Source organism: Pituophis catenifer, unplaced genomic scaffold, assembly GCF_029215685.1.
Source record: "Pituophis catenifer annectens isolate HBS135680 unplaced genomic scaffold, rPitCat1.0.hap2 SCAF_2, whole genome shotgun sequence".
Lineage (NCBI taxonomy): Eukaryota > Metazoa > Chordata > Lepidosauria > Squamata > Colubridae > Pituophis > Pituophis catenifer.
The window spans coordinates 123,422,643-123,449,712 of record NW_027256882.1 but is presented as its reverse complement, the minus strand read 5'-3'; the positions used below and the strand labels follow the sequence as shown (position 1 = coordinate 123,449,712).

General features: G+C 37.4%; 1 protein-coding gene across 1 annotated transcript in view; it reads right to left on the bottom strand.

Annotated features, from left to right (window-relative positions):
* DNAH9 (dynein axonemal heavy chain 9) overlaps positions 1-25,310 on the bottom strand; it is a 233,111-nt gene extending 207,801 nt beyond the window's left edge. Inside the window, exons 1-10 of the mRNA XM_070934466.1 lie at positions 24,912-25,310; positions 15,060-15,256; positions 14,596-14,754; positions 14,151-14,281; positions 7,335-7,546; positions 5,315-5,548; positions 1,946-2,113; positions 1,674-1,790; positions 1,228-1,378; positions 157-271 (exon numbers count right to left, since the gene is read on the bottom strand). Of these exons, the coding sequence (XP_070790567.1) occupies positions 157-271; positions 1,228-1,378; positions 1,674-1,790; positions 1,946-2,113; positions 5,315-5,548; positions 7,335-7,546; positions 14,151-14,281; positions 14,596-14,754; positions 15,060-15,256; positions 24,912-25,310 (1,883 nt within the window). The remainder of the gene's footprint in view (positions 1-156; positions 272-1,227; positions 1,379-1,673; positions 1,791-1,945; positions 2,114-5,314; positions 5,549-7,334; positions 7,547-14,150; positions 14,282-14,595; positions 14,755-15,059; positions 15,257-24,911) is intronic.
* Positions 25,311-27,070: the final 1,760 nt, after the last annotated feature.

Genomic DNA, 27,070 nt, shown 5'->3' with positions numbered 1-27,070 from the left:
ATAAAAAGTCTAAGACTAAAGTCAAAAGCCCCTTTTCAAACTTATTTTGTAATAACGGGTAATGTCATTTTTTTTTTCAGTTTTAACATTCATGCAGAACACTGTTACAGAAAGTCTGATAAAATAAATATTTTTCTTTGAAGAAAAGATACTCACCAATAACTGAGGTGTCTGAAATTACTAAATGGGATTTTGATCCTGTGCTTTAGTTCCTGAGCCCACTGAACCCCTCCAGCCACCAAAGGCATATTCTTATGAACTGGTGAATACCCTGAGAAACAAAATTCAGCCTGAAACTCAAAACACACCAACATTCTAAGTAGGCTTAATATTAATAATGTAGTTTGCTAAAATATCAAAAAGAATCCTAACTTCCAACAAAAATCTCAGTCAGGGAAAATGCTGTCCCTGGTTAAATTGGTGACACAGACACATTCCCTGACACCATTCAACTCTTTGCAAGGATCAGTTTTCCAAAAATCATTAATTGTCAACTGAAGTCATTAAAAAAATGGAGAAATAGTATGAATGGTTAGAGGAGAGGTATAAAGGGCAAGGAAAGAGTAAATGAGGAAGATATAGGAGTTGAAATGTAGTAACAAATAAGTGGAAATGGAACGGACATAGAATGTATGATTCAAATTGAGTACATTGTTATCTTTATATATAAATCAATATTAGAATCATATGTATAAATGGTAAATTGAAATAAGAGAGAAAAATGGATATGTAAGAAATGTTTACTGATGTGAAAATGTTGAAAAGAAGAAAATTGTAAAAATTTCTTTTTTTGTTTAAAAAAAACCCTGTTTAATAAAAATTATACATAAAAAAACCCCTGATATTATAATACCTGAAAAGGTCTTTTTCCCACCAAAGTGAATTCCAATTGAGCACACTGATATTCAACTCTATACTTCTTTAGCAATCTACAATTTAAAAACAACCAGGAGCCCTTACTCCTAAAACAAAATACAACTGGGAATGAACATTAGCCCGATTTGAATAACCCAATATTGGGATAACACATAGTATATTGTTATTTTTACACCTTCTTCACTTTGTGTAGCTGTTTGTTACATCTTTAATCTAAAAAAGAAAATTACCTATAATGACAATTAGGTAAGATAATTGATCCTTAGGGCAATTTTAAAAAATGAAACCTCTTAGACCAACTTATATTAATACTTTCTGTTAACTGAGTATTAAGATTTTTTAAACATGTACCTATGTCTGTCTCCTCCTCAATACGTTTCAGGTAGATCAATTTAGCATCATCAAGATCTTTGTCGAACATTGTGATGAGAAAATTAAATTTATCATAGGCTTCTGCTGCTATCATTGGTCGATCCAGGAGGCTTCCAAAAATGTCTATCAGCTGTCACACAGGAAAAAAAGGAAAGAAACTGAACATGCCCAATAATCATCATTTACAAACAAGAATCCTTGTCATTGCTCACGTATTTTCCTTAATGACCTAGCTGTCAAAATGCATACAATTGTAATTACTTCAATGCTGTAGCCAACATTAAATCGATAATAATGTATGCATCTATTGAAATATAAAAATCTATAAACCAGTACCTCGATATAATGAGTGTTTGTTGTTATTTTAAAGTAACTAGGACACATTTCCTATGTTCTGCAGTAGCTCAGTGTAACAAATTGCAAACCTTGAATGCATGCTCCACACTAGCTGCATCATCAAAGGCTTGGCCAAAGAGAGTCCCCAACCGCCAATCAATATCTTCCATTTTGCTCTTAAAGTCACACACATCATTCTCAAACTCCTAAAGGAACCAAATAAATATTTTTATGAATAAAAGCCATTTCTGATTGAGCCAGCTTTTCAACACCAGATACTTTTTATTTTATGTTTGATCCCCGAAGTCCTCTTTAGTAAAGGTACAGAGCTTCTATTCTCCTAGAGTCCAAAATCACCCACCGTATTAGCCACATCCAGACAGTCATACGTCCGGTCTGAAAATACTTTATACATTTCCTGGAATTCTTCATGCATACTCAGGACTTGCTGACTCAGAGATTTGCCTTTTATGCCACTAAATTCCAACTTCTCCAGTTTCTCTATGTCCAGAACTGTCATCAGAAGATCCTACAGAAATCAACAATTCACAGTTTATATCCTTGATATTTAGGCTGGCTTTTGGACTTTAACAATATTACATACTGATTATCCAGCCAAAAGCAAAACAAAACATTTGAAAACCCCCAAAAATTTTTCAGATAATTTATTTCTCAACCCTAATGTATCACATAGTTTTCGGAGCAAGATAATTTGTATTTATCAACTTATAGACAGACTGACAGAGAGAGGAAGACAGCATAAGTCATAGGGGCTATTGCTGTCAGTGCTGATACACAACCATATTGATCAAGGACATTTTAAAAACTTATTACTACTGCATCTTATTCTAAGGCTGTTCAAAAGGAACATCTTCTGTAACCATGAGCCATTTCATGCATCAAAACAAAAATATATGGAACAGAAATCCACTAATGTGTTGCCTTTCTCTTTAATGGCTCTCTGCACTTTCCATAGGATCCTGTCTCTGCTGGAAACAAATACAATATAAACATTAAAAATATAATAAATAAATAAATGACATGAATATTTTACAAGTACACTAAAACACTGCTAACAAGATCAAACTTTCTCAGAATAAAACAGAAAGGTCCAACTCTAAATATGGATTTTTATACGTGTTTTATTGTTTGTTTCCTCTGCCTCTAAATAGCTTGATATAATAGTAGATATGTTATTTCACTTTATTGGGCAGATTTTGTCAAGAGGTAGGAATTCATTATAAAAACTTCCTACAGGTGCATTGTATTGGGACTCAAAACGTAAGTACTAAATATAAAGTACTACATAAACATAAATATTACAGACTAAACCTAAGTAGCACTAGCAATGTTGACTCTGCAGGCTAAAATCTATGCATTAAATATATTTATTGTATTATGCTTGCAAAGGGTATTTGCACATAATGGAGCTTTTAATATGTTGATCTAAAAGGCACCAGTTGGGGAAAATATTGTTCTCTTTAAAACCCCACAGTGTTCTTTCTACCTCATCATCTAGAATTTTGAATACCAATCAAGAAACTTTGTTTCTTTCAATCTGAATCAGAAAAGATAATAGATCTGTAATGGACTAGATAAGGGCCAATAACTCTAAACTTCAAACAAGTAACCGCTACTTGTAAGAAGGGTGGGTGGGTTAGAAAGTAGTATACAACCAATTAAAAACAGACTTACATTCTAATAAGAATATGGTGGAGACCTTATCTTAAGCAGAAGCCCTTATTGGACAAGTATTGTGATATAATTTGCTGTTGTTTTTTTTTAATGTTATATTCGATTCTGCATACAAAGCTAAATAATCTAATGCCTATCAACACTGAAATTAAATCATCATTAAAACTGATACAATACCTTCTTTTTTGTATTTTTAATCGTCTATTAGTATTTAAACATTAGAGTACTAAGAATTTTTAGTCAATACTGTACAAATGCCATAGTATCAGAAAAACATAAAGTATGTTTTACAACAGGGGTGTCAAATTCGATTTCATTCAGGGTTGTGTTTGACCTTGGGGGCCAGAGTGAGCATGGCCACGGTGAGCATGGCCAGCTCACCATCACTTATGTCTGGGTTGCCTGTGGTGGTCCATGCGCTCTGCCAGAGAAAACAGGCTCCAGAGCTCCATTTTTGGCTGCAACGGCCTCCTGCAACCATCTGCCAGCAAAAACAGATCTCAGGAGCTCCCGAGCTCTGTTTTCACTGGCAGAGGCACCGTGAGCCAGTCCTTCGCTGTTTCCAAGGCAGCCCCACAGGCCAGATCTAAGCATCCCATGGGCCGGATCTGGCCCCCAGGCCTTGAGTTTGACACCCCTGTTTTACAACAGTATTATAAGAAGATTATTTTTTTAAAAAAAAAATGATGCTTGCATTTCCCTTATAGAATCATGCTACCATTGCCACATTTTTTTATCATCCGGACTATCAAATGCAACACCTCTCGGGCCAAAATTGCTCAGCCAATTACTTATAACTTTTTAACACCCAAAGCAGATTAGCACACTGTTTTGTAAATGGGCGCTGCATTGAAACATGTACTATCACCAAACATAAATTCTTCCATTATTTGTATCCATTTTACTATATCAGCAGGTACACCAACACAATAGTTTACTGCCTAGCAATAAAAATTAGTAAATTATTATTAGAAAATATTATCATAATTTTTTAAAGAAATAGATGATTCTTGTGTTTTTTGCAAGGATAATTAAGAGATATACAAAATGCTGCAACTTCCAATGAATGTTATTTTGTATTTTTGTCTGGAGTTAGTACTTTAAGAAAAGAGACCAAAATATTCTAGATGAGGTTTTTTTTCAGAAATGGGGCTGGCACCTATAGTTTGTGTTATAATTAGAGATGACCTTGATGGAGGTGTGCAAGCTCTGTTACCAAGGCAACAAGGAGTAAACCATGTTTGAAGACTGTCCAGATAACTTTTGGAAGTCCCTCACCTTCTCCTTCCTATAACCAGTGAATCAAGGAGGAATGGTGAAAATGACTCACACCCACTCAAAAACACCTCACACTATGTTAGCATCTCCTTGTCTCCAATGCATATTTTTTCTGGGGTTGTTCAACTACTATATGACTCCAGGAAAAGATGTAACTTGTTTTAAGGATCCCCCAGTCTATCAAAACTTATGGTATTTTGATGAATTCAAAAAGAACCCAATGGACAGCAGCAACAACATGAGAAAGCCAGAAACAAGCCAGCGATCTTTCTGTGCTTCACCATGGAGCTGACTTCTATTAGTCCAACTCCTTTTGAACACAGAATTAGTTTTCAGAAGAGGGTTAAATGCATATTCAAAAAGTATCTAAGCAACAAGTCATCAGTGCAAGAGAGGGCTTGCAGAGTGAAACATTGGAGAATCAATGTACTCTCACCTCCTTCACCACGTAAACTTTCTCAATCAAGTTGTAGTTGGGCTTATCCTTCTTTTAAAGCCATGTTTCTAAATCAGATTTCAGCTTGGGGACATGATAACTATAAGGGGGAATTCTGGTTTGAACTTCCCTGCTGCTCAAACAGTCAGGGGGTCACGATTGTTCCATAGTCAGATGCAATTGTGGAAAGGCTCTAAATCCACAGTTTAAGACATTAAAGCAAAGGATCAAGAAAAATATGGGAAATTGGTTGCAGGAAACAAAATACATTGCTTCTGTACAGATAATTCATTGTTCTATTTTTCATAGCAAAGTACTTACATGTACTACGTGAAGCCTCTCTAGGAAATTATTCAGTTGTGCAAAAACCATTACAGGAGGAAAATCCCATTGCTTTACTTCTTGTCCTGGCTGAAAATAATCGTTAAGATTTTCTCTTCTTTCTTCAAAAATTTGTTTAAAATAGTCAAAAACATTAAAAGCTTTCTGAACTTTATTCAGACTTTCTTCTGTTTCTCCTTTAAGTAGATCTTCTGGACTGAGGAAATTCTTGGCCTGGTTGGGCAGAACAGAGAAACAAATTAAATATTTGTAAGTTTTACATGGAACAATCGTAGTAAAAGATGTGCTGCTTTGCTTTGACTTTTAAATTGGCCACTCAGTATTGAACTGACATTGATTTGATAATTAGCAAAATGGAAGGTCAGTAGATTTGGACACAGGTGAGTTAGGTGTATAACAACAAATGCATAAGTAAGCTCCTTATCTACCAACCAAAAGGTATTGCATATGTGTTCCATTTCCTCCCTTTTAATTGATTTTATGTTTCATAAGAAAAGAAATTAAAACAACAGTGGAGAAAGAGAAGGAGGCTAAAATTTCATGTGAAATTCCAAGAATGAAGGAGACTGAATGCACAATAACACCTTCCTGCTAGCAGCATCCTATGTTCTTAAACTGTACTATTTACTGAATAGCCATCAATGTTGTGAACATGAGATGCTAAGAATCTCTTTGCAATGCAACTGCAGCAGTGAGAGATGTACCCACCATCGATTTCAGGCAGGGGCTGAATAGGTAGCTGAACTTTAAGCCTTGCAACTCTTTTTGATATGACAGGTGGCAAAAATCAACTATTTCAGATGTGCTGGCAAAATAAGTTTTGCCTGAAACTTATAAGTTTATCCTGAAAAGATTCTGAAGAACTCCTCGTGTCTCACAGACCCAGTACATAATATGGGGTTCTCTGAGGCTCACAATTCCTGCTCAAAGAAAGTGGCAGTTGTGGCTAGTAGGGTTTTTGCTCAACTTTGCGTCGAGTGCTAGCTACGCCCTTTCCTGGATAGGGAGGCTTTTCCATTAAACGCTCATGCCCTGATCATCTCTTGTCTGGACTACTGCAATATGCTTTACATGGAGTTACCCTTTAAAAGTATCCAGAAGCTTCATCTGGTACATAAGATGGCTGCGCAAGCAATCTTGGGTGTCCACAAGACAACATATGTAACACCTCTGGTACATGAGCTGTATTAGGTATTGATTTCATTCTGGTCCAACTGGTGTTGCTTATGACCTTTAAAGCAGGGGGGAAATCCAGCAGGTTCTGACAGGTTCTGGAGAACCGGTAGTGGAAATTTTGAGTAGTTCGGAGAACCGGCAAATGCCACCTCTGGCTGGCCCCAGAGTGGGGTGGGAATGAAGATTTTGCATTATCCTTCCCCCAGGAATGGGGAGGGAATGGGGATTTTGCAGTATCCTTCCCCTGCCATGCCCACCAAGCCACACCACACCACGTCCACCAAGCCACGCCCACAGAACCGGTAGTAAAAAAATTGAATTTCACCACTGCTTTAAAGTCCTACATGGCATGAGGCCAGGTTACCTGTGGAACCATCTTTGCCCTATTATATAAGTCCAGCCCACCTGGTCTGGCAGGAAAGGTATGTTGTAGACCCTGTGATTCCAGGAGGAGAGCTTTCTCTGCCATTGTCTCCACCCTCTGGAAGTCCTCCTTCCAGAGATGAGGTACTCCCCCCCTCCCCGCCTTTCGAAAATGTCTAAAAACTTGGCTCTATCATTTTGCTTGAGGCGTAAAGAACAACATGCAGTCATGGGGCTAGTTAGCACCTTGGAGGCCTGGCCCTGCCTTTTTAATTTTTAATTTAATTATTCTACTTTTGTTTGAATTGTCTCCTAATGTAACATTTATATAGAACTTTTATGTTTTAAGTCTTACTTGTACACTATCCAGAGTGGCCCCGTGAGGGAGATGGATGGTTTCTAAACATGATAAACAAGCAAACAAACAAACAGGAAGGATTAGAACTGCTTCATGTCTTACCTGCTGAATAAGAAGATTGCAGATTTCTTGAAGAAGCACAATTATCCTAGCAGGTGCACAGTAATATTTTGAAGTGCCCCATATTAAGCACACTATATGAAGCATGCAATTTAATAATGGTTTCATCTCATTAAATTCCACATTTTCTATTTCTTCCAGTGGGTGCTGGAGAGGCTTTAGGTGCATATTTATATCCTGGGCTTCAATCAAAGCTGCGATTTTTTAAAACAAAGAACACAGTTTTTAAAGAAGAAATACTTATCTTTTTGTGTTTCTTAGAAGACAATATAAAAATAAAATTCCTTGAAAATAAATCATTTTATATTCAAAGGCATTTATCCACAAGTATTCATATTGTGGATTAGAGTGCCAACAAATTTATTTTGGCTTTATGTTGCATGAAGTCAGATAACATAAGATATTAAAATTAATGGGATCTCTTCTTAAAATTGTGGAGAAAAAGAAAGGCAAAGAAAATACATCACCCAAAAGTAACAACATATAACTCAATTTCCTGCAGATATGGTAAGTATGTTGTAGGATTCAACAGTTCCTTAAAGATTATTTTTTTAATGGGTGAATGGTATACAGGTAGTCCTCAACTTACAACCACAATTAAGCCTCAAATCTTTGTTGCTAAGCAAGTTAAGTTCATTTTCCCCATTTTACTACCTTGCTTGCCACAGCTGTTAAGTCAATCACTGCAGTTAGTAATACAGTTATTAAGTGAATCTGGCTCCCCCATTGACTTTGCAAAAGGTGATTACATGACCCCTGGACACTGCAACCATCACAAATACATAACAGTTGCCAAAAGATGATACCCATTCCTTTTATTATTATTTCATTTACAAATTATATCAATGGGCAAGAATGAAATCAAGCATTTGCTTCCACCCTACCTATCACCATTTTTATTCTACTGAATACTTCTAGGCTTAATGTGGGAGAGCAGAGTTTCACCTTTAAGCATCCCAGCTGCCTGGATTATAAAAAAAAAACCAGTTTTAAATCAGGCTTACTGATTTAGGGTCAAAGATTAGCCATTAAGGAAGAATACACATAGCAGGGAGCAAATGATGGGAACATAAGCCAGGAAGAGGAAGAATTAGAAGTCAAAGTTCACATGGGTATAAATAGACTATTTAATTGTGTTCTTGGCATTGATATGATAAACATATACACTTATTCAATATTTAGAGTATTACCATTGTTCACCTATTAGAAAGGCAATTACCCAAAACTTAGTTACTTCATTAGATACGTCTATATAGGCATAGCCAAAGGAAGATGAATTTTCTCCACATTAGACCAGCCAGAACAATTTAACAGCAAAAGGGTTATTAAGCCCTAGTGCCAAACGATATAAAACAGGCACTGCAATAAAAAATGCAGATTCAGTATTCCTCCGTTATCATGGGCATAATTATGCTTGGGTTAGGACATTGTTAAATCACCCTTCTACTAGTTTAGATGACAAAGTATTAAAACTCACCAAAGAGAAGGCACACATAGGATGAATGAATGGTATTTCACTCAGCCCATTCCCAAAGTATTCTCCCAATTTCTAAATCTTAAAAATTTAAGTTGCTTCCATAGTCCAAGGTGTTTCTAAGGTCAAATGAGGGCTAATCATTTTGATTTTAACAGCAATTAGAGCAGTGGGCCTCTACTATCTATGAAATACAGAATTGTATTAACCAACCTTTAGCTTTTAATTATTTCCTCCAGGCAAAGAGGATTAAAAAGTAATTTCCAGATACTTAAATACTTTGATGTATTACACAGCAGTGCTGTGGAGTCGGAGTCGGAGTCGGAGTCGAGGAGTCGGAGTCGGAGGAAATTTTGGGTACCTGGAGTCGGAGTCGGAGTCGGCAAACAATGCACCGACTCCGACTCCGACTCCGGAGGCATCCTAAACAATGGCAAAAAGACTGCTAACATAAAGTTATGAAAGGACGTTTTGTCTTCCTTAAAATGGATGCATGCACACGTCACAGAGTCAATTATTTCGCTATTAATGTTAGATTTGTGGATGAAAATAACAAAACAATAACACGGACCCTCGGAGTAAAGGACACTCAGGCACATCACACCAGTGATTACCTTCAGAAGTTAGTGGAGGGTGTTCTAGAAGATTTTGAAATTAAAAAGGAACAGATTTTATGTGTTGTGACAGATAACGCTTCTAACATGTTGAGCACAATTGAGAAGATGAAGGCAGATGAAGAAGGTATCAAACAGATATTAGACTTAGAGGAAGACAGCTCTGCAAGTATTAGAGAAAGTTTAGAAACTGAAGAGAATGCTGACATTTTTTTAGACAACTTTGTTGAAGAAGCATTGAAGCTTGCTACTATTCATCATATGCGATGTGCTGTTCATACACTGCAACTTGCCATAAGAGATGGATTAAAAGATCGCCATGCAGCTACATTAATTGGCAAATTACGGCAAGTAACTGTTGCAGCCAGGGCCCCAAAAACAGATGCAATTTTGAAAAGATGTGCAGGAAAAGGAGCCATTTTGGATCAAACAACTCGCTGGGGAAGCACTTATTTAATGGTGAAGCGTTTGCTTGAACTTAAAGACTTCATAGAAGAAATGGACAATGAAAATCTTGCATTAACTGCAAGCCAGTGGACACAAACAAAAGAGCTGGAGAACCTTCTTTCTCACCCCTTCACTGTCACCAAGAGGTTGCAATGTGATGATCTAACCCCGGGTAAATTCCTCTTGGAATGGAAGAGCCTGTTATATCGCCTGAACAAAAATGGAGGGTTAATAGCTGAGGGCATTGCATCTTCAATGATGAAAAGAGAGAGTCTTTTGCTGGAAAATGAAATCTTGTTAGCGGCTATTTATGTCGACCCAATGAGCCGACTTTTATTGAACAGTAAACAGATTGCTACTGGGAAAAAGGCCCTCTATGATGTAGCAGTTCGCATGAAGGGATTACGACCTGAAATACCTCCACAGGAGGATGGAGTTCTTTTAAGCAATAGTGGTAACTCAGAATCATCTTCTTCAAACGAAGAATTAGACTTTGATTCCTTCTTAGACAAAATGGAAGTTGCTAAAGGAAAGCGACGTCGCATAAGCGTTACAGAACCAGTAAATGTCCAAATAAAAAAATTCCAACAGGAGTTTTATAAAGCACTAAAAGAAGTTGAAAAGTATGATCGCTCATCAAAACTTACTGTTGAAGAAGCCATCCTTGTTTATCCAGAGATCGTTAGTGATGTGGCCAGAATAGTTACTGCAATGCCACCCACCCAAGTCAGTGTCGAAAGATTATTTTCAGCCCTAAAAATAATAAAGTCTGACTTAAGAGCCTCTATGAAAGAGGATCTGGCAGAGGCAATTCTCTTCCTTAGAACTCTACATTGAATTGATTTGCATTTGCTAAGCCTATAACTACATTTCAAGATTAATATAAACCATTTCTAGGTTTTACAGATTTTGTTTTTGGTTCATATAGATAAGCTTTGTTTTTGTTCTAAAACAACCAAATAATGTGGTTTGTATTTTTGAACTGGTAAAGTTCCTGTTCCTGATGTTTATGCCTGCTGCTACTATCCAGCAACTTGATTAATTAAATTAATAAAAAAAAATTAATAAAACTTTGTTGTTTTCATTGTGTTTGTCTTTTGCTTAAACTGTTCAATACAGTAGACTGTTGGCTTCCCAGCCAGTAGTCCTGTGGTAATGACATGTATGTTGCCTTTCTTTCCTTCAAGGAATGTATAAAATACATTCGCATATTAATACAGAGGAGTCGGAGTCGGGGAGTCGGAGTCGGAGTCGGAGTCGGAAGTACAAAAAACTGAGGAGTCGGAGTCGGAGTCGGAGTCGGAGTCGGAACATTTATCTCCCGACTCCACAGCTCTGTTACACAGCAATAATCGTCAATCTTTCAGTGACCAGTTTTTCAATATTTTTTACATTCTTCAATGATTTTACTGCCTACTTACTTATATATTGTTATTGTCATTAATTTTTTAGATTTTAATACTATTACTGGTAATCTTTTTTTAACTTTTAAACTCAAATATAAATGGACCATCAATTTTCATTCAAATAAAATGTATTCATTATTTGTAAAAATATACCCATAAAATTATCTCATTTTATTAACATGTTACTTATTTTTGTTTCATTTTTAATGCAATATTGTCTTAGTGTCTTCTATCTAAGTTTCGGGATTTAATTGATATGGTCAGATAAAGCTTGTTTTTCTATTATATCCAAACAATTTGCTTCTTTTATGGGAAAATGATTGTCTGCATTGAAACCTAATTCAACTAGATAGAAAATTGGGGAAACTATAGTACTAGTATTGATTAAGATTTGCTCTACAATTATGAATATACTGAGGGCATCTTCTCTATTCTGCAATTTTCTGTGTGGTTTAACATTGATTTTACATTCATTATCATGGTATAATCTACCATATCATCCTGACGCAAAGTATCTATACCATACATATTTCTTTGAAAGGATTCATCATCCACACATCAGTATTCAATTTGTTAACTCAATGTATGAAGTCATTATGTTAAATCAGAAAATATAAAGGTTAAAATTTCTCCAAAATTTGTAGAATGCTTTTAGCAAGCTATATTGTGCAAATAGAGCTAATTTCTCAAAAAACCTAGAGATAACATTCTCAAAATCAATACAGATCATTTGCTTACTCGAAATTTCACACAGATCTAATTAAAGTTCCACTGAAAAGTCACACAATTTTCTTTAGAAATCCATTAACCATCCACATGTAACAACAAACAAGCAAACAAACAAACCATTCATTGTTATGTCACTAAACATGTTAAAACAACTGCTCATTCTTAGAATTGGTCACAATCTTAATTTATTGTGTTCACTGTAATAGTTAATGAATTGTGTAAACTTGGACTTAAACATTGACAAGATGTTATCTGAGAATTATACAATGAATATTACAAAAACTTCTAGAATTTCCTTCTTCAAAAACCACATATCTCCACCATGTCTTCCTGCCATAACTGGAAATCCACCAGATGTACAAGCAATAATATTTGTCAATAAAATACAGGCCTTTTTAAAGTGGGTTTTTAATGCAGTAAAAATTGATTCTCCTTTTGTACCAGCTATAAGATTTTTTTGCAAATTTTTCTTCTTGTGCATGACATTTTCATCAATATATCATACACAGACAATTAATAAAATGTTGCTGTCCATACTTTGACTGTACTGAGAATGTCTGGGTTTTCAGTAGCTTAGATCTGATCTCAACTTCCTTACCCATTTTATCAATGCACCTTTATACAGCTATATCATTAATTAGTATGGATCTCAGTGAAATAAAGCTCAACATCAAGATAAGATGGTTTCATAGTTTAAGGTGAAAATGTTCGCTGACATAGTAAATTCATAAGAATATTTTTGTTAGTAGAGGACTAAATAAATCCATAAGTAGTTACAGATCTATGGGATTCAATGTCCCCAAATGACAGCATGTTCTGACATATACATAAGCAAAAATATATAACGAATTATAGCCTGTTGTACCTAAATTATTATTTCCTTCATTTTTTTAACATCCACTGGTGGGTGATATTGTTTAGATTGAAGTATTACTTTTATAATGATAATATTTATTTTCCAGCAATGAATGCTGCTGAATAACCTTTGAGTTAAGACTACTTTTGTGTTAAAAGTATTTAATCTATTTCTTCTCTCCACTATCTGGGCTAAAAGTCTCCACCTCAAACCCATTTGCATTGTGATGAAGACAGATGCATCATCATCATCACCATCACCATCATCCTAAAGAACAATTGGACTAGATTTAGTAGCCAGTATAATAAGATAAAATCCACCAATCTAAACTTGTGTTATAGAATTAATAACAATTACAAGAGTAAAAGCAATCATGTTTCGTTCTTTTTTTTAACCTCAATCATTACAGATATACCCTAGGACTCTTAATTTGCACTTAAGTGTTCTCAGAAGTTTTAGAATCAGAAGTAAGAGTGTTTGCTTTATGAACAACCTCAGGGGTGGGTTCTACTTACCTTTACTACTGGTTTGCAATGGGGCTGTGCGCACGCATGAGCGTGCATGCTCTTCTGCCCATGCGCAGAAGCATTCTGAAGATGTCGGGGTCGGTGGGCGGAGCCTCCCTCCAGTTTTACTACCAGTTCTATAGAACCAGTCCGAACCAGGGGCAACCCACCACTGAACACCTGCTTTACTCAATTCTGGGAATTAACTCAAACGCAGTTTTATCTTTAAACTCATAAAAGTGAGATGATGTTCCTCTTGGTAATAAGTGATTTTTTTTCCATTGATTTTCCATTAATTACATTTAACTGTATACAACAAGCTTCTGTATTCATTTTTTTTTCCAAAAGTTAGTTATATTTTAGCCACATTTAGCCAAATTTGTCTAATTTTGTGATTGACTATACTCTCTATTTTTGTTACAACTAGCGGTCAAAACAGTAAATAAATTGATTGATTGCACCCAATGGTTTTGTCAACATACAGTATACCCATACAATAATTTTGTGATGAAGTGCATGACTTTTCAGAAAATTCCAAATGTGCCTTTGTCCAAAAAGTTATGATCTTCATTCATTGAGATTTAATACCATGCATCACTATCTCTAGAAATCATGAAACAAGACTCTTGTGATAGTGTTTTATACAAGAAAAGAAGTAAATCTTACAATTTTCGTAGAGGTTGACTTTTATGTATAGAGTACTGATCCAGTAATTACAATAATAATATTTGTTTAATCACAATAATCCAAAATTTCACAGTCTTACCTGCTTCGACATCACTGAAGATGGATTTGAATGCTGGGAAGTAAGTGCTTTGCACCTTATCTAATAGCTCTAACATAGTCAAAATTCTTCTGGCTTTTAGTTGGCTATAAATACACTGTAAATCCTCGTATCTGTAACATATAATGAAGAAGATATGAGCAAATTTATTCCACCAATTAAATAACATGCTCTCTTGCAGCAAACAGGCTTATAATCTTCCTAGGACAAATGAATTTAACAGAGAAAGTTTATTCTTTGTCTCAGCCAGAAAGTAAGAAACTGTACAACTAAGTTTTTCTTTTGTAAATGGATGCTTCTACTTCTCAGCTATTTCCTCCAGATCAGTTAGAAGCTACCGCAAATGACCTGGTCCTGCAAGTGGCAACTGCAAAGCCCTAGCTCCATTTAGGTTTCATTATAGAATGAGTTTAACAATATATAGTACCTATTTTTCCAAAAATCCAACTCCACCTTTGGATGGGGATCTTTGCCTTGCAAAAGCAGTTCTGAAGACTGTCTCTTAAGAACGTTCTGGATCTGGTGGGTCCATTCAATAACAGAGGACTCAACTGCATGAATAATGGACTTATCTACCAGTTCAGTACTGCAAAAAACAAAAGTATCAACAGATCAGTTTTATTTCTCTTTTGAAAGTGGTTCTCTAGAAACGAAATACGGTATAAAGCAAAAAGATAAATTCTCTCTTTCAATGAAATAATAGGAAATTTGTCACAAAACAAAATTTATTATTACTGGCTCACGTTCTTTGTACAACATGTTTACATTTCTATGCTTCTGTTCCTACTCATTCAACAATTTATAGCTTAAAGCCAAACATGAAAAGCTCTCCATTCATGCAGTTTCTTGAAAATGACCACTTAAGTCAATAATTAAAGCATTGCAACTTACTTTTTCTCATTGTCAGAGTTAATGTATCTCTCCCTCTCAGGCTCAATAGGAAGAGATAGTAATGTTTTTCCTCTAATTTGGCCAACCATCACAAAAACACTCCTTTTCAGAGAGCAGACATGATTAATGATATCTTGGGATACTACATTGGGCCAACTGTGATGGTTTCTCTGGTTCACCAAGAGAGGCATCATTACCTGGAAGCATTGAAATACAGCCCGTTATGAAACTGATATAGGAGAAGCAACAGAAAATGTTGTATCAAATCTTCTGGTTTCCTGATTTTTTTTACATCTAGTGAAAGAACCAAATAATCATTTTATAATCTTGAGTTGAGAGCTTTCTGCACTAAAACTTCTGGGTTTCCAGTCAGAACAGACATATTGGAAATAGCTGCAAGCAAATAATCTCGAGGAAACATTGCATTAAAAGTCATTCATCTTTTAACCCCAAGAAACTAGATGTTCCTTTTTGACCACCTTAGATGAAAAATGTGGAAATTCAAACCAAATATGTCTGGTAGGTCCTCAAGAGATCAAGAGAATTTGAGTTTGCCTTCAGTTCTGTAGTAAAAATGTCCATTTAAAAGACTCTACATTTGAAAAAAATTCCCTGCACTCTTTTCTTGCTTATATTTTGGTTACTTTCAAAGTACAGAGTCTGGGCCTACTGCCAACTCTACTGTTTATTTTTAATACAGGGTATATTTTTTAAAACTAGTAATGTTTGAAACTGTCTTGTAATTTTTAGTATAAAAAGAAAAATGAAATCACCGAGCCACCCCTTTTGGCAAGTCTTCGAGTTGTTTGATAATTATTTTTTTACTTATGTATACTTTTTAGGGGATTTTTAAGAAATTATTTGCTTGTTCATTTATTCTTTATGCACATAATTATCTTCTTTTTTCTTTTAAATATAGATTCCACACATATACCTATAGAGTGGTATTTGAATGTTAAAATCAATCTTTATGAAAGCTTTTCAACTATGAGCAATGCTGGAAAATATGTTAAATATTTAAATATAGAAAACATTATTATTAGTTATTTCTCAAATGGTATATGCCATAAATTCAATTAGTATTGGTATTAATAAGTGGACCAAAATAAAATGAACTAAGTTAGTCTTAATGTAAAAGGGTTGTGTGAATCAAAAAAACAAAATATAAACTTAGTTTACTTATAATCATTAAGGGCAGATTTTGCTTATCTATAGAAAACTGATTTAATGGAAGATAATTTATTAACGATGGATTGGATGGGACAGTTTATCTCACAGACACTTCAACTAAAGCTAAAGGTGTGGCCTTTTTAATTTGTAAACGACTTCCAATTGATGTACAAACTGATGTAAATGAGCATTATTTAATTTTATTTGCTAAAATAGCAGATACTGAGAAAAATGGCTAATGTTTATGAACCAAATTTAGATTTTCCTGTTACGTTTTATGAATGTTTTCAGCATTTGAATATATGTATTTATGATAAAATGATAATAGGAAAAGATTTCAGTGAAATATTCGATCATGAGTTTTGATAGAATTACACTGGCAAAAAACCATTAGTGAGAAAAACAATTAAGATTTATACAGGAGAACTTAATTTATGAAACCCCTGGCATTTGATGTATCCAACCAAAAGAAAATACACATTCTATATAAGTATGCATGAGAATTTTTTTAGGCTTGCTCATGTTTAATATTGTAGATCTTTTACTACCAAATTCAAGAATGTAATATTGATCTTTGTTATATATCTGATCATAATGCAATTACTTTGAATTGTATGCTTCAGAAACTGGTTAAGGTATTAAGAAATTGGAATTTTAATGTTGCCTTATTGAATGATGAAGAATTTGTACAACAAATGCAGATAAAGAACTTAAAATATTTTGATTTGAATTCAGAAACATGCATTTTTAATGGGAAGCATATAAGGCATATATTCAATGTAAAATTATTGCTTATGCATCAGAAAAAAATAAGATTAAAAATAAAAAGGAAAATAATTTGAAAAATTAATTGAAATATATTATGGGCACAGATGGTTAGAGCCCCATCTACAGTTTGTAAAAAGAAACGCAGAAAAGGAAATATGAACTAACTGCACTGATACTACAGCCAACAGAATTTTATGACCAAGATCCTGGGAAAATGGTGAAACATCTGGTAAGATCTAGCCCTGTGATGTCGAACCTAGGCACATGTAGCCATATCAGTGGGCACCCGAGCTCAGCTCCGGTGTGCATCCATGTGCCAGCCAGCTGATTTTCGGGCCTTCTGGGCCCACCAGAAGTAGGGAAACAGGCTGTTTCCTGTCACCAGAGGGCCTCGGGGGGGGAGGCCCGTTTTTCTCTCTCCCCAGACTCCAGGGCCTTTCTAGTAGTCAAAGGAGAGCAAAAAGCGGGCCTTCCGGTCCCACTAGAAGTTGGCAAATGGGCTGTTTTCGGCCTCTGGAGGGCCTTTGGAGGGGTGGGCAAGGCCGTTTTTGCCCTCCCCAGGTTCCTAGAAAGGCTCTGGAGTCTAGGGAGAGCAAAAAACGGGCCTTCCGGTCCCACCAGGCCATAACATGAGGGGGCTGGGTGCATAGAATTATGGGTGTGGGCACGGTCACATGCACCACCACCACCCGCGCTCCCCCCACTCCTGGCACACGATGGCAAAAAGGTTAGCCATCACTGATCTAGCCTAATCATTTTAAACAAAAGAACAGCACAATGATTCCATTATCATAGGTGATCAAGATAAAATATATAAATATTCAGTGCTACAAATTGTCAATTTTTTAACATTTCATTCAGAATTATATACCATTTCCCCCAAAATAAGACATCCCTTGATAATAAGCCTAATTGGGCTTTTGAGGACAGGGCAATAAGGCCAAGTGCTTATTTCAGGGTTCAAAAAAATCTTATTTTTGGGGAAACACGGTAATCCAGAAAATGTATCAAATGAAGATATAGAAGAATTTTTTTTAATTAATCTACCACATTTAGCTAAATCCCCAAAAAATCAACTTTTATTTGCTTCATTATCTGAAGCAGAGACTAAACAAATAATTTTTGAAATGGCCAGTGGTAAAACACCAGGATTAGATGGGTATCCTATTGAGTGCTATAAAATATTTATAGACCTTTTGGTACCAATACTTTGTCAAGTGCATGAAGAGATATTTGATAAATGAATTTTATCATCAGTATTTAATCAGGTTTATATTACAGTTATACCAAAACCAGGTAAAGATCACATCCAGCACACTAATTATCATCCAATCTCATTGATTAATGTTTATAGAGATATTTTAACAACAGTGCAAGCAAACATATTACAGCAAGCAACAGCATTTTGCAGTGTTGCAAATATTGTTATTAAAAAGAATGAAGCAGGGTTTATAAAAATGAGGCAAGCAGCAGATAACATCAGATTAGATGTAGATCTAATAGAATTGAGTAATCTTATTTTTAGATGCTGAAAAGGCCTTTGATAAAATAGAGAAACAGTACATGTTTGCAGTACATAGATTTGGATTTCCTTAAGAATTCATAAAATGGATTAAGATATTATATGAGTCCTGTCTAAAGTGAAGGTTAATGGCATTTTTTCTCCAGGTTTTCAATTATTCAGAGCAACCTGACAAGAAGGTTCACATTTAGCCTTGCTTTTTAATACCTGTGTGGGACCTTTGGCTTGAGCTATTAGACAACATAAGAGATCTACAGAGTAATTCATAACTCAGATGAATATAAATTGGCTTTATTTACAGACAACGTTCTTCTGTGTATTTCTAAATCTCACACTACTCTTCCAGTCTTAATTGAAAACATAGATGCCCTTAGCAAAATACCAGCATACTCTATTAACTGGTACAAAACTGATGTCAATAAGTCAAGATTTGGTTACCCATCAATTTAAGGAATATCAATCCTGCATTCATATCTAATCCATTAAATCAGGGGTTCCCAACTGGGGGTGCTCGCAAGCCCTGAGGGTATGAGACGATATTCCAGGGGGTGCAAAAACTTGGGTTTAGAAGTTTCAAAATTATAGCTATAATTATATGCATTTAATTATTTACTTTTGTAAGGTGTGCGAGGATATATCAGAAGCGTTCTAGGGGTACTGGGTTGGGAACCCCTGCATTAAATATTTTGGAGTATATAGTATATCCCAAATGATATAATGCAGTTAATAGTAATATGCAATTTAATTAAAAAGGTTTCTCCAGATATTGATGGATGGGAGTTATTAAATCTTACCCTTTGACTTTAAAATGACCTTAAAATGAATATATTCCAAGATTAATTTATATTTTGAAAGGAATACCAATTTACATACAATTTATATAATGTATATCTGGAAAATACTTTCAGGAAATAAATTCTTTGTTTAGAAAATTTCTGTAAGGTTCTTTGATTCCGAGAATATCTTTACAGAAAATGCAAATACCAATTAATGAGGGAGGATTCAGTTCTTTGAACCTGGAAGATTATCATCGTTACTTATTGTCAAATACTAAAGCTGAAAATTCACCTGCTGCCAAAATTAATATTAGGTCATGGTTTAATTTTGCTCTATTCACATGAATATATGCAAATATATACCATATTTTTCAGACTATAAGATGCTCCGAAGTATAAAACGCACCTACCTTTTGGGGAGGAAAACAAAAAAAAAATCTGCCTCTGCCTCTGCCTCTGCCTATTTTTCGCCTGTTCCAGACAGCGGGGATAGGTGGCAGTGGTGATTCCCGCCACCTGGAACAGACCGAAAATGGGACGCACGGAGGCCAAAAATGGGATGCACGGAGGCCAAAAATGGTGCGTGTGGAAGCGGCAATGTGACAGCGGCAATGGGACGCGATGGCGCCGATGGGTGGCGGTGATTGGAACAGCTGATAAGAGGTATTCCGAGAGGCAGATCCAATCGTCAATCAGCTGCTTGTGCTAAATCAGGCTGTGCTGAAGCTGATCATGTTATTTGCTGTTTGCTGCAAGGACCTAAATTGCAGCCGAAGGGTGGGGGCTGGCGGGTAGGCAGGGGTTCGGCAACATTCACTGTATAAAACACACAGACATTTCCACCCACTTTTTTTGGGGGGGGGAAGTGCATCTTGTACGAAAAGTACGTTAATTCCAATATTTGATCTCCTATCCATACAGAAGACCCAGTGAAGTGTAAACATAAAGCAGAGAAAATAAAGTACATTGTAAAGATAACATATAGACATTGAAATGTGGATTTACAAGCAGCTATTTTGTATAAGCTGGGTTGACAAAATCAGAAATGAGGAGGTGATAAGCAGCCTGGGAAAGCCAAGAAAAATCATCAAAACCATAAAAAAGAGAAAGTTGGAATATTTTGGACATGTGATGTGACACTCAGAAAAATACAGCATACTTCACTTAATCCTCCAGGGAAAGATTGAAGGCAAAGAAGAACATCATGGCTTCAAAAACTAAGGGACTGGTTTGGACAAAACTCAGCAGCACTTTTTTGTGTGGCTGTTGATAAAAATAGGATCGCCAACATGATCGCCGACGTCCGATGATGGATATGGCACAAGAAGAAGAATAGACATATGAGGTACAGAAAACAAAGTAATAATACATAGGAAAGCAGGGGAATTTAAAGGACTTGCATGGTGACGTCTATTCAGAAACACACACCGTTGTTATTCCACAATGATAAATGCACATAGGTCTACGGCAATGAAATGACAAACTATCAGACCAAGCAGAACTATGGGGCCATGATGATATACTTTGGAATGAGTGAGAGTACTTGGTAGTAGTTGGTCAGCACCTCACTAAAACAGCTGCGTCTCTTCCCAAGATCACACAGCTCCTCACTGCAGCTCTATGCAATTCTTTGGGGGGAAAAGGTGATTAATTTGGCAGGTATTTCTGTCCCTTTTTCTCATTCCAAATCTAAAGAGCTGCAAGCTATACAGTACAAATTCCACGACTTTAGGATGATCATGCAGGCCAAGGAAACTAAAACAACTAAAACTAAACAGTGATCAGTGAGCTCTTAGCCTTCTTATCCTCTGCTTCTCTAACCAATCTGTGTAATCCATCTGAGATACAATCAATTACTGGTAAAAGAACTTTTAATACATTCCTTATGTATGCATTTTATTAAGGAAGGTAACTGATAAATAACCATATCGTGTGAATGCATATTCTTGGTTCTCAATTATTTGATGTATCCCAATCAAAATTGTGATGCCTACACTTCTTAGGCTAAGACATCAAATGTTAACAGTAAACCTTGAAAAGGTTCACAGCATAGTAACATTTACTGTTATCATATTAGATATACAGCAGCTATTATAGGAGGACTAATAAAGTTAATTTGTCATTAGAAAATGGAATAGGGAGACTGTGAAACACATTGTCACCTTGTATTAAGGCAGAGTGTAATAATTCATTTGAAGGAAAGTACACATTGCATCTATCACAGAGATGCCCATCAGTCAACGTCTTTCTTTCACAAATAATCAGCATGGATTGGCTCAAATTAACCATCTCTGCTGTGCTCTAAATTAATGGCTGTAAGGAGAAGCAGAAGCAGAAGCAGAAGCAGAAGCAAAATGAGGAGGAGAAGAAGAAGAAGAAGAAACAGAAGCAGAAGAAACAGAAGAAGCAGCAGAAGGAGAAGAAGGAGAAGGAGAAGAAGAGGAGGAGGAGGAGGAAGAGGAGGAGGAGGAGGAGGAGGAGGAGGAGGAGGAGGAGGAGGAGGAGGAGGAGGAGGAGGAGGAGGAGGAGGAGGAGGAGGAGGAGAAGCAGATGAAACAGAAGCAGAAGCAGAAGCAGAAGCAGCAGCAGAAGGAGAAGGAGAAGCAGAGGAGGAGGAGGAGGAAGAGGAAGAAGAAGAAGAAGAAGAAGAAGAAGAAGAAGAAGAAGAAGAAGAAGAAGAAGAAGAAGAGGAGGAGGAGGAGGAGGAGGAGGAGGAGGAGGAGGAGGAGGAGGAGGAGGAGGAGGAGGAGGAGGAGGAGGAGGAGGAGGAGGAGGAGGAGGAGGAGGAGGAGGAGGAGGAGGAGAATCCCAAATGTCCAAATTGGGAGACGAGCGTGAAAAAAGCAAAAAGACAAGTTGCAGCTATGTTCATGCAATTGAAGTCCTGTCCCTTTTATACATGCATTGACAGATGTAAAAAAAAAGGTCAATGTTTCAATTGCACTATTGTGCGATTTGTGAAAAAAATCATAGCTTTTTTTTGACACACATATACTGGATGTCCTAGATACCGGTGTCTACTATTATCTATTTTGACTAGCATGCTCTGTAGGCTGAGACAGAGATCTTTTGCATCAGCAGACTCAGAAATAGGCACCTGCTGATCTGAGTAAGCAGCGTAATTTCAAAGGCAATGAAAAATATGAAAAATAATCTGTCTCTTTCCTGGCAGCTGGAGATGGATTGTTTCACCACTGCTGACATATCACATGCCCCCCAGCAGGATATACCTGTAGGAATTCAGCTCTTAACACACAGAAAAAGATTATATTCTCGTGTCTTAACAGGCAATTCCAGGAAAATGCTTGGGTACCTGACCTCACTCTTTGTTTTCTTGCTTTGTGATCTAAAGTTGTGTATTCTTTTTCATCAGCAATTATTTGCAGGGGAAAAAACCCTTCATCCTTTTTTCTCTCTTTCTAATGTAGAAAACTGTGTTCAGTTACCATTTGCAGCCAGAAAGTTAATCAAATGTATTACTAGCATCAATTTATAAGAAAAATTGATGCTAGTAATGCGTTTTATTAACTTTTCTTATACTGTCAATGTATAGAAGCTCAAGTTCAAATGGTACTTATCATCAACATAAAAGATTGGTTTTATTTTGTTATTGTTTTCAATATTGTAGCTTGCATGGAAAAAAGTTCTGAACTGTTTAGCAAGTCACTAAAATGATTGGAAAGCATATGGGTGCTCTGCTGATATGGAACAGGGAACAACTATTGAAACTGGCACCAAGACAAATTCAGGCACTAAAAGCTGCTCTAGGAATAAAAATCAAGTTTTTTCCATTCCAGCATATGAAAAGATAATGTTAGACATCAAACCAGATAAGGATCAAAAGCTTGATATTGGCCATAATTAGTCATGTGACAACAAATGTTATACATTCCCACATGTCAAATGCAGGCATCTTTCATAAACGGTAAAATTAAGCAAATATATTGTTGTCTTCAACAAATGTCTAAATATAGACAGAGTGGATTTTAGCTACATGATATTAGGTTTTATCAATATAATTAAAATGTTAATCATTTTGAAATGTTTGTTCTGTGGTAAGATATTTGTGTGTGAATATGGTGATCCTGGGTATAATTACCTGACAATAACTTCCACTAACCTCAGAGGTAGTGTTTATTGTTTATAAATAAGATGGAATTGTAAAACACATGGAGTGTTAGTCAAAAGATCTTTCAGTCAGTAGAAATACAATGCTTCTTTTGATTTTAATTAGAAATGCAGGCTTCCCATTTAAATGGCAATCAAGTAAAAATCTCATCAAATTCCAATTTTTGTCTGCTTATTTGCTTCTATGCTAATCTAGTTGTGTTTATAGTCTATAAACACAACTAAAACTTTATCAAATCACTAAAATGAATGGAAAGCATACTTTATTTATTTATTTCTCCCAGAACCTTGAATTCTATCTATTATTCTGTTTCTGAGGAAGATGTACTGTAATTGAAAAGACCTTCCAGGATTCTGTTCCCATCATCCATTGGCCTTTTAGTACACCTGCTAAAAAGTGATAGAAAAATAATCAGCCTCAGTGTATGAGGTCAGTGAATTTCAAGAGTATAATCTCCAGAAATTGACCATTCAGCCTCTTACTGTTGGGACATGAAAGAAGGAAAAAAAACATTACTGAATAAGCCCCAAACTTAACGTAAAATAACAGTGTTTACAAGATTAAACCTAACACCACAGGAAAAAAAAATAATCACAACACAAAAATGAAACAACTGGGGAGAATACAGATAATTGCTATCCCATCCATGTGCCCAGCACATTTTGTCTCACTGTGCATTTACTTTTCTTGCCTTCCTCACCTTACCTCACCCCTTGCCAAATACAAAGTGTAGACAGAAGGCTGTCCAACATTTCTTATATCAAGTTACTGGGGGTGGTGTGTGTGTGTGAGTGGGTGGGTGTGGGTGTGGGTGTGGGTGTGTTAAGGAGCTGAAGGTCCCAGATGCCTCCAAAGAAGCAGCGGGAGTTAAGCAAGGAAAGTCCGTCCCCCCACCTCTCACTCAATTACAGGTAGTCCTCAATTTACGACCACAATAGAGCCCAAAATTTCTGTCGTTAAGTGAGACTTTTTAAAGTGAATTGTGCCCCATTTTGTGACCTTTTCTTGCCACAGTTGTTAAGGGAATCACTGCAGTTGATAAGTTAGTAACGTGGTTGTTAAGTGAATCTGGTTTTCCCATTGACTTTGCTGGTCAGAAAGCTACAACAGTCGATCACCTGACCTCGGGACACAGCAACGGTCATTAAGTATGAACCAATTGCCAAACATCCAAATTTTGATCACGTGACTACGCGGGGATGCCGCAAAGGTCATAACAAAGGTGAAAAACCGCCCTTCGTCACTTTTCCTAGGGCCGTTGTCACTTGGAACAGTCACTAAAGAAACTGTTGCAAGTCGAGGACTAACTGTGATAGCTTGAGAAGCTGCGGGGTGGGGGGTGGGAAGAGTTGAGGCGTTTTTCTGTATGTGCGCCATCTAGCGGCCGCTCGAATTTTCGCAGCCCGGATCCGAGAACTAAAATCTTCAAAAGCTGCCGGATGCCCCCTCTTCCCCCCCAATCCGAGTCAGCCCGCCGCGCTGCCTACCTCTTCCACCAGCGTGGCCAGCTGGTCCTGGGTGGCTACCGACAGGTCTCCATAAAGCAGTTGCCGGGGGTCGGGAGGCGAGCGCAGGGGTCCGGAGGCGAGGCGCAGGAGGAAGACCCCTTTGGAAGAGCGACCAGCGGTGGGCGCCAAAACCAGCTCCTCGGTCAGCGCCAACTGCCCCGCTGTCCCTTGAGTGACAAACAGAAGCCGGCCGGCTGGCTCGGTATCCAGGAAAGCGCGCAGCAGCAGCCGCGCTTCGGGAGATTCCAGGCAACGCGCCCAGCGCTCCGGCTCCACTCGCAAGCTGCGCGTCACCCGCTCCCCAAGCAGCCCGGCGCGGGGATTCGCTTCTGGGGAGCCCTCCTGGTCCGGATCCTGCTCCTCTTCTTTGCCCCCCATGCTCTCCCTTCCCCAAGTGTTTTGGTCGGCGCCGCTGTTGCTTGGGCGACCAGGACGCTCCTGGGAGGGACCGGCTGCAAAAGTGAGCTCCCACAGGTTGCCCCGCCTTTCCTAGCAGCCGAGAGGAGAGAAAGCCGCAGCTCTCCGCACGGGCGGATGGATTCTCAGCTCTTTCCCTGATACGGTCTAGGCAGAAACGATCGGAAAACAAGCCAGGAATTCCCCGGAGAACTCGAGCCAAAGGCAATTTGTTGCTTCTGGTTTAACAGAATAACAAGAGTTGAAGGGACCTTGTAGGTCATCTAGTCCAACCCCCCCCCCCGAAGCAGGCGACCCTACATCAGTGGTGAAATCCAATTTTTTTTATTACCGGTTCTGTGGGCGTGGCTTGGTGGGCGTGGCAGAGGAAGGATACTGCAAAATCCCCATTCCCACCCCACTCTAGGGCCAGTCAGTGGTGGCATTTGCCGGTTCTCTGGACTGCTCAAAATTTCCGCTACCGGTTCTCCAGAACCTGCTGGATTTCACCTCTGCCCTACACCATTTCTGACAGATGGCAGTCCAGTCTCTTCTTCAAAACCATTCCAGTTTAGTACAGGAAGTCCTCAACTTAGACCGCAATGGAACCCAACATCAGAGTTGTTGAGTGAGACATTTGTGAGGTGTGTTTTGCTCCCTTTTTACAACCTTTCTTGCCAGAGTTGTGAAGTGAAGTACTGCAGTTGATATCGTTTGTATAGCATGGGGATTAAGAGAATCTGGCTTCCCCGTTCATTTGGCTGGTCAGAAGCGTGCAAAAGATGATCACATGACCTTGGAACACAGCTATGGTCGTTAAGTAGGAACCATTTATCAAGCTTCTGAATTTTGACCATACAACCAAGGGGATGTTCTAAATGTCATGTGGAAAATGGTCACAAGTCAATTTTTTCAGTGCTGTTGTAACTTTGAACGGTCACTAGATGAACCATCGTAAGTAGAGGATTACCTGTACTTAGGTTCTACAAAATAATCAAGTTTGCTTTAAGTCAACTGGGGGTCTTTCAGTATCTTGTGGCTAAACAGATCGGTTTAGTGCCTACAAACTAGGTTCACACAAATCAATCAACCAATCTCTGCCTGCCTGTTACTGTTGACTCCTTGTGACTGCCTGGACATCCCTGTGGGTTGTCATTGCGTGCTTCTTAGCTTGACTGGCTAGAACTTAAAAGTCTTTCTGTTTGCAGCTCGGTGCCTTAACCACCACAGTAAACCAAACTAGCTCTTGGGTTCATACAATAGAAGGTAAAACTAAATAAACGCAAACCACACCCTTTTGTGCTGCCTACAAAGGAAGTCGGTGAACAGCTTCTGCTTTAATTCCTCACTTTCAGCAGCAAGGATCTGTTTCTCAACATATGCATAGGGCACTAGACTGGGCAAGGGAGATAACACTTATCCCCCCACCCAGGGCACATCATTCATGTCTAGCAATAGTCACATTATTATTGTTACAAGCGAAGGGAAATATTATAACACCTTCACTAGAACGTGGAATTTCTTTTGACCACCTTTATCATACTGGTAGGATATCAATTTAATGAATAGTGCTATCTCTAATCATGTCTGTTCCTTTTAAAGACCTAGTAAGTGGTGAGGGGCCTATAGCCACCCAGGTGTTTCTTGAACTGTAACTCTAATCGTTTTGTTTTGCTTTTGGTAGCTGACCTGGATAAAGAGCTTCTTTTGGGGGGAATAATACAATGAAAATAGTTAGTTTG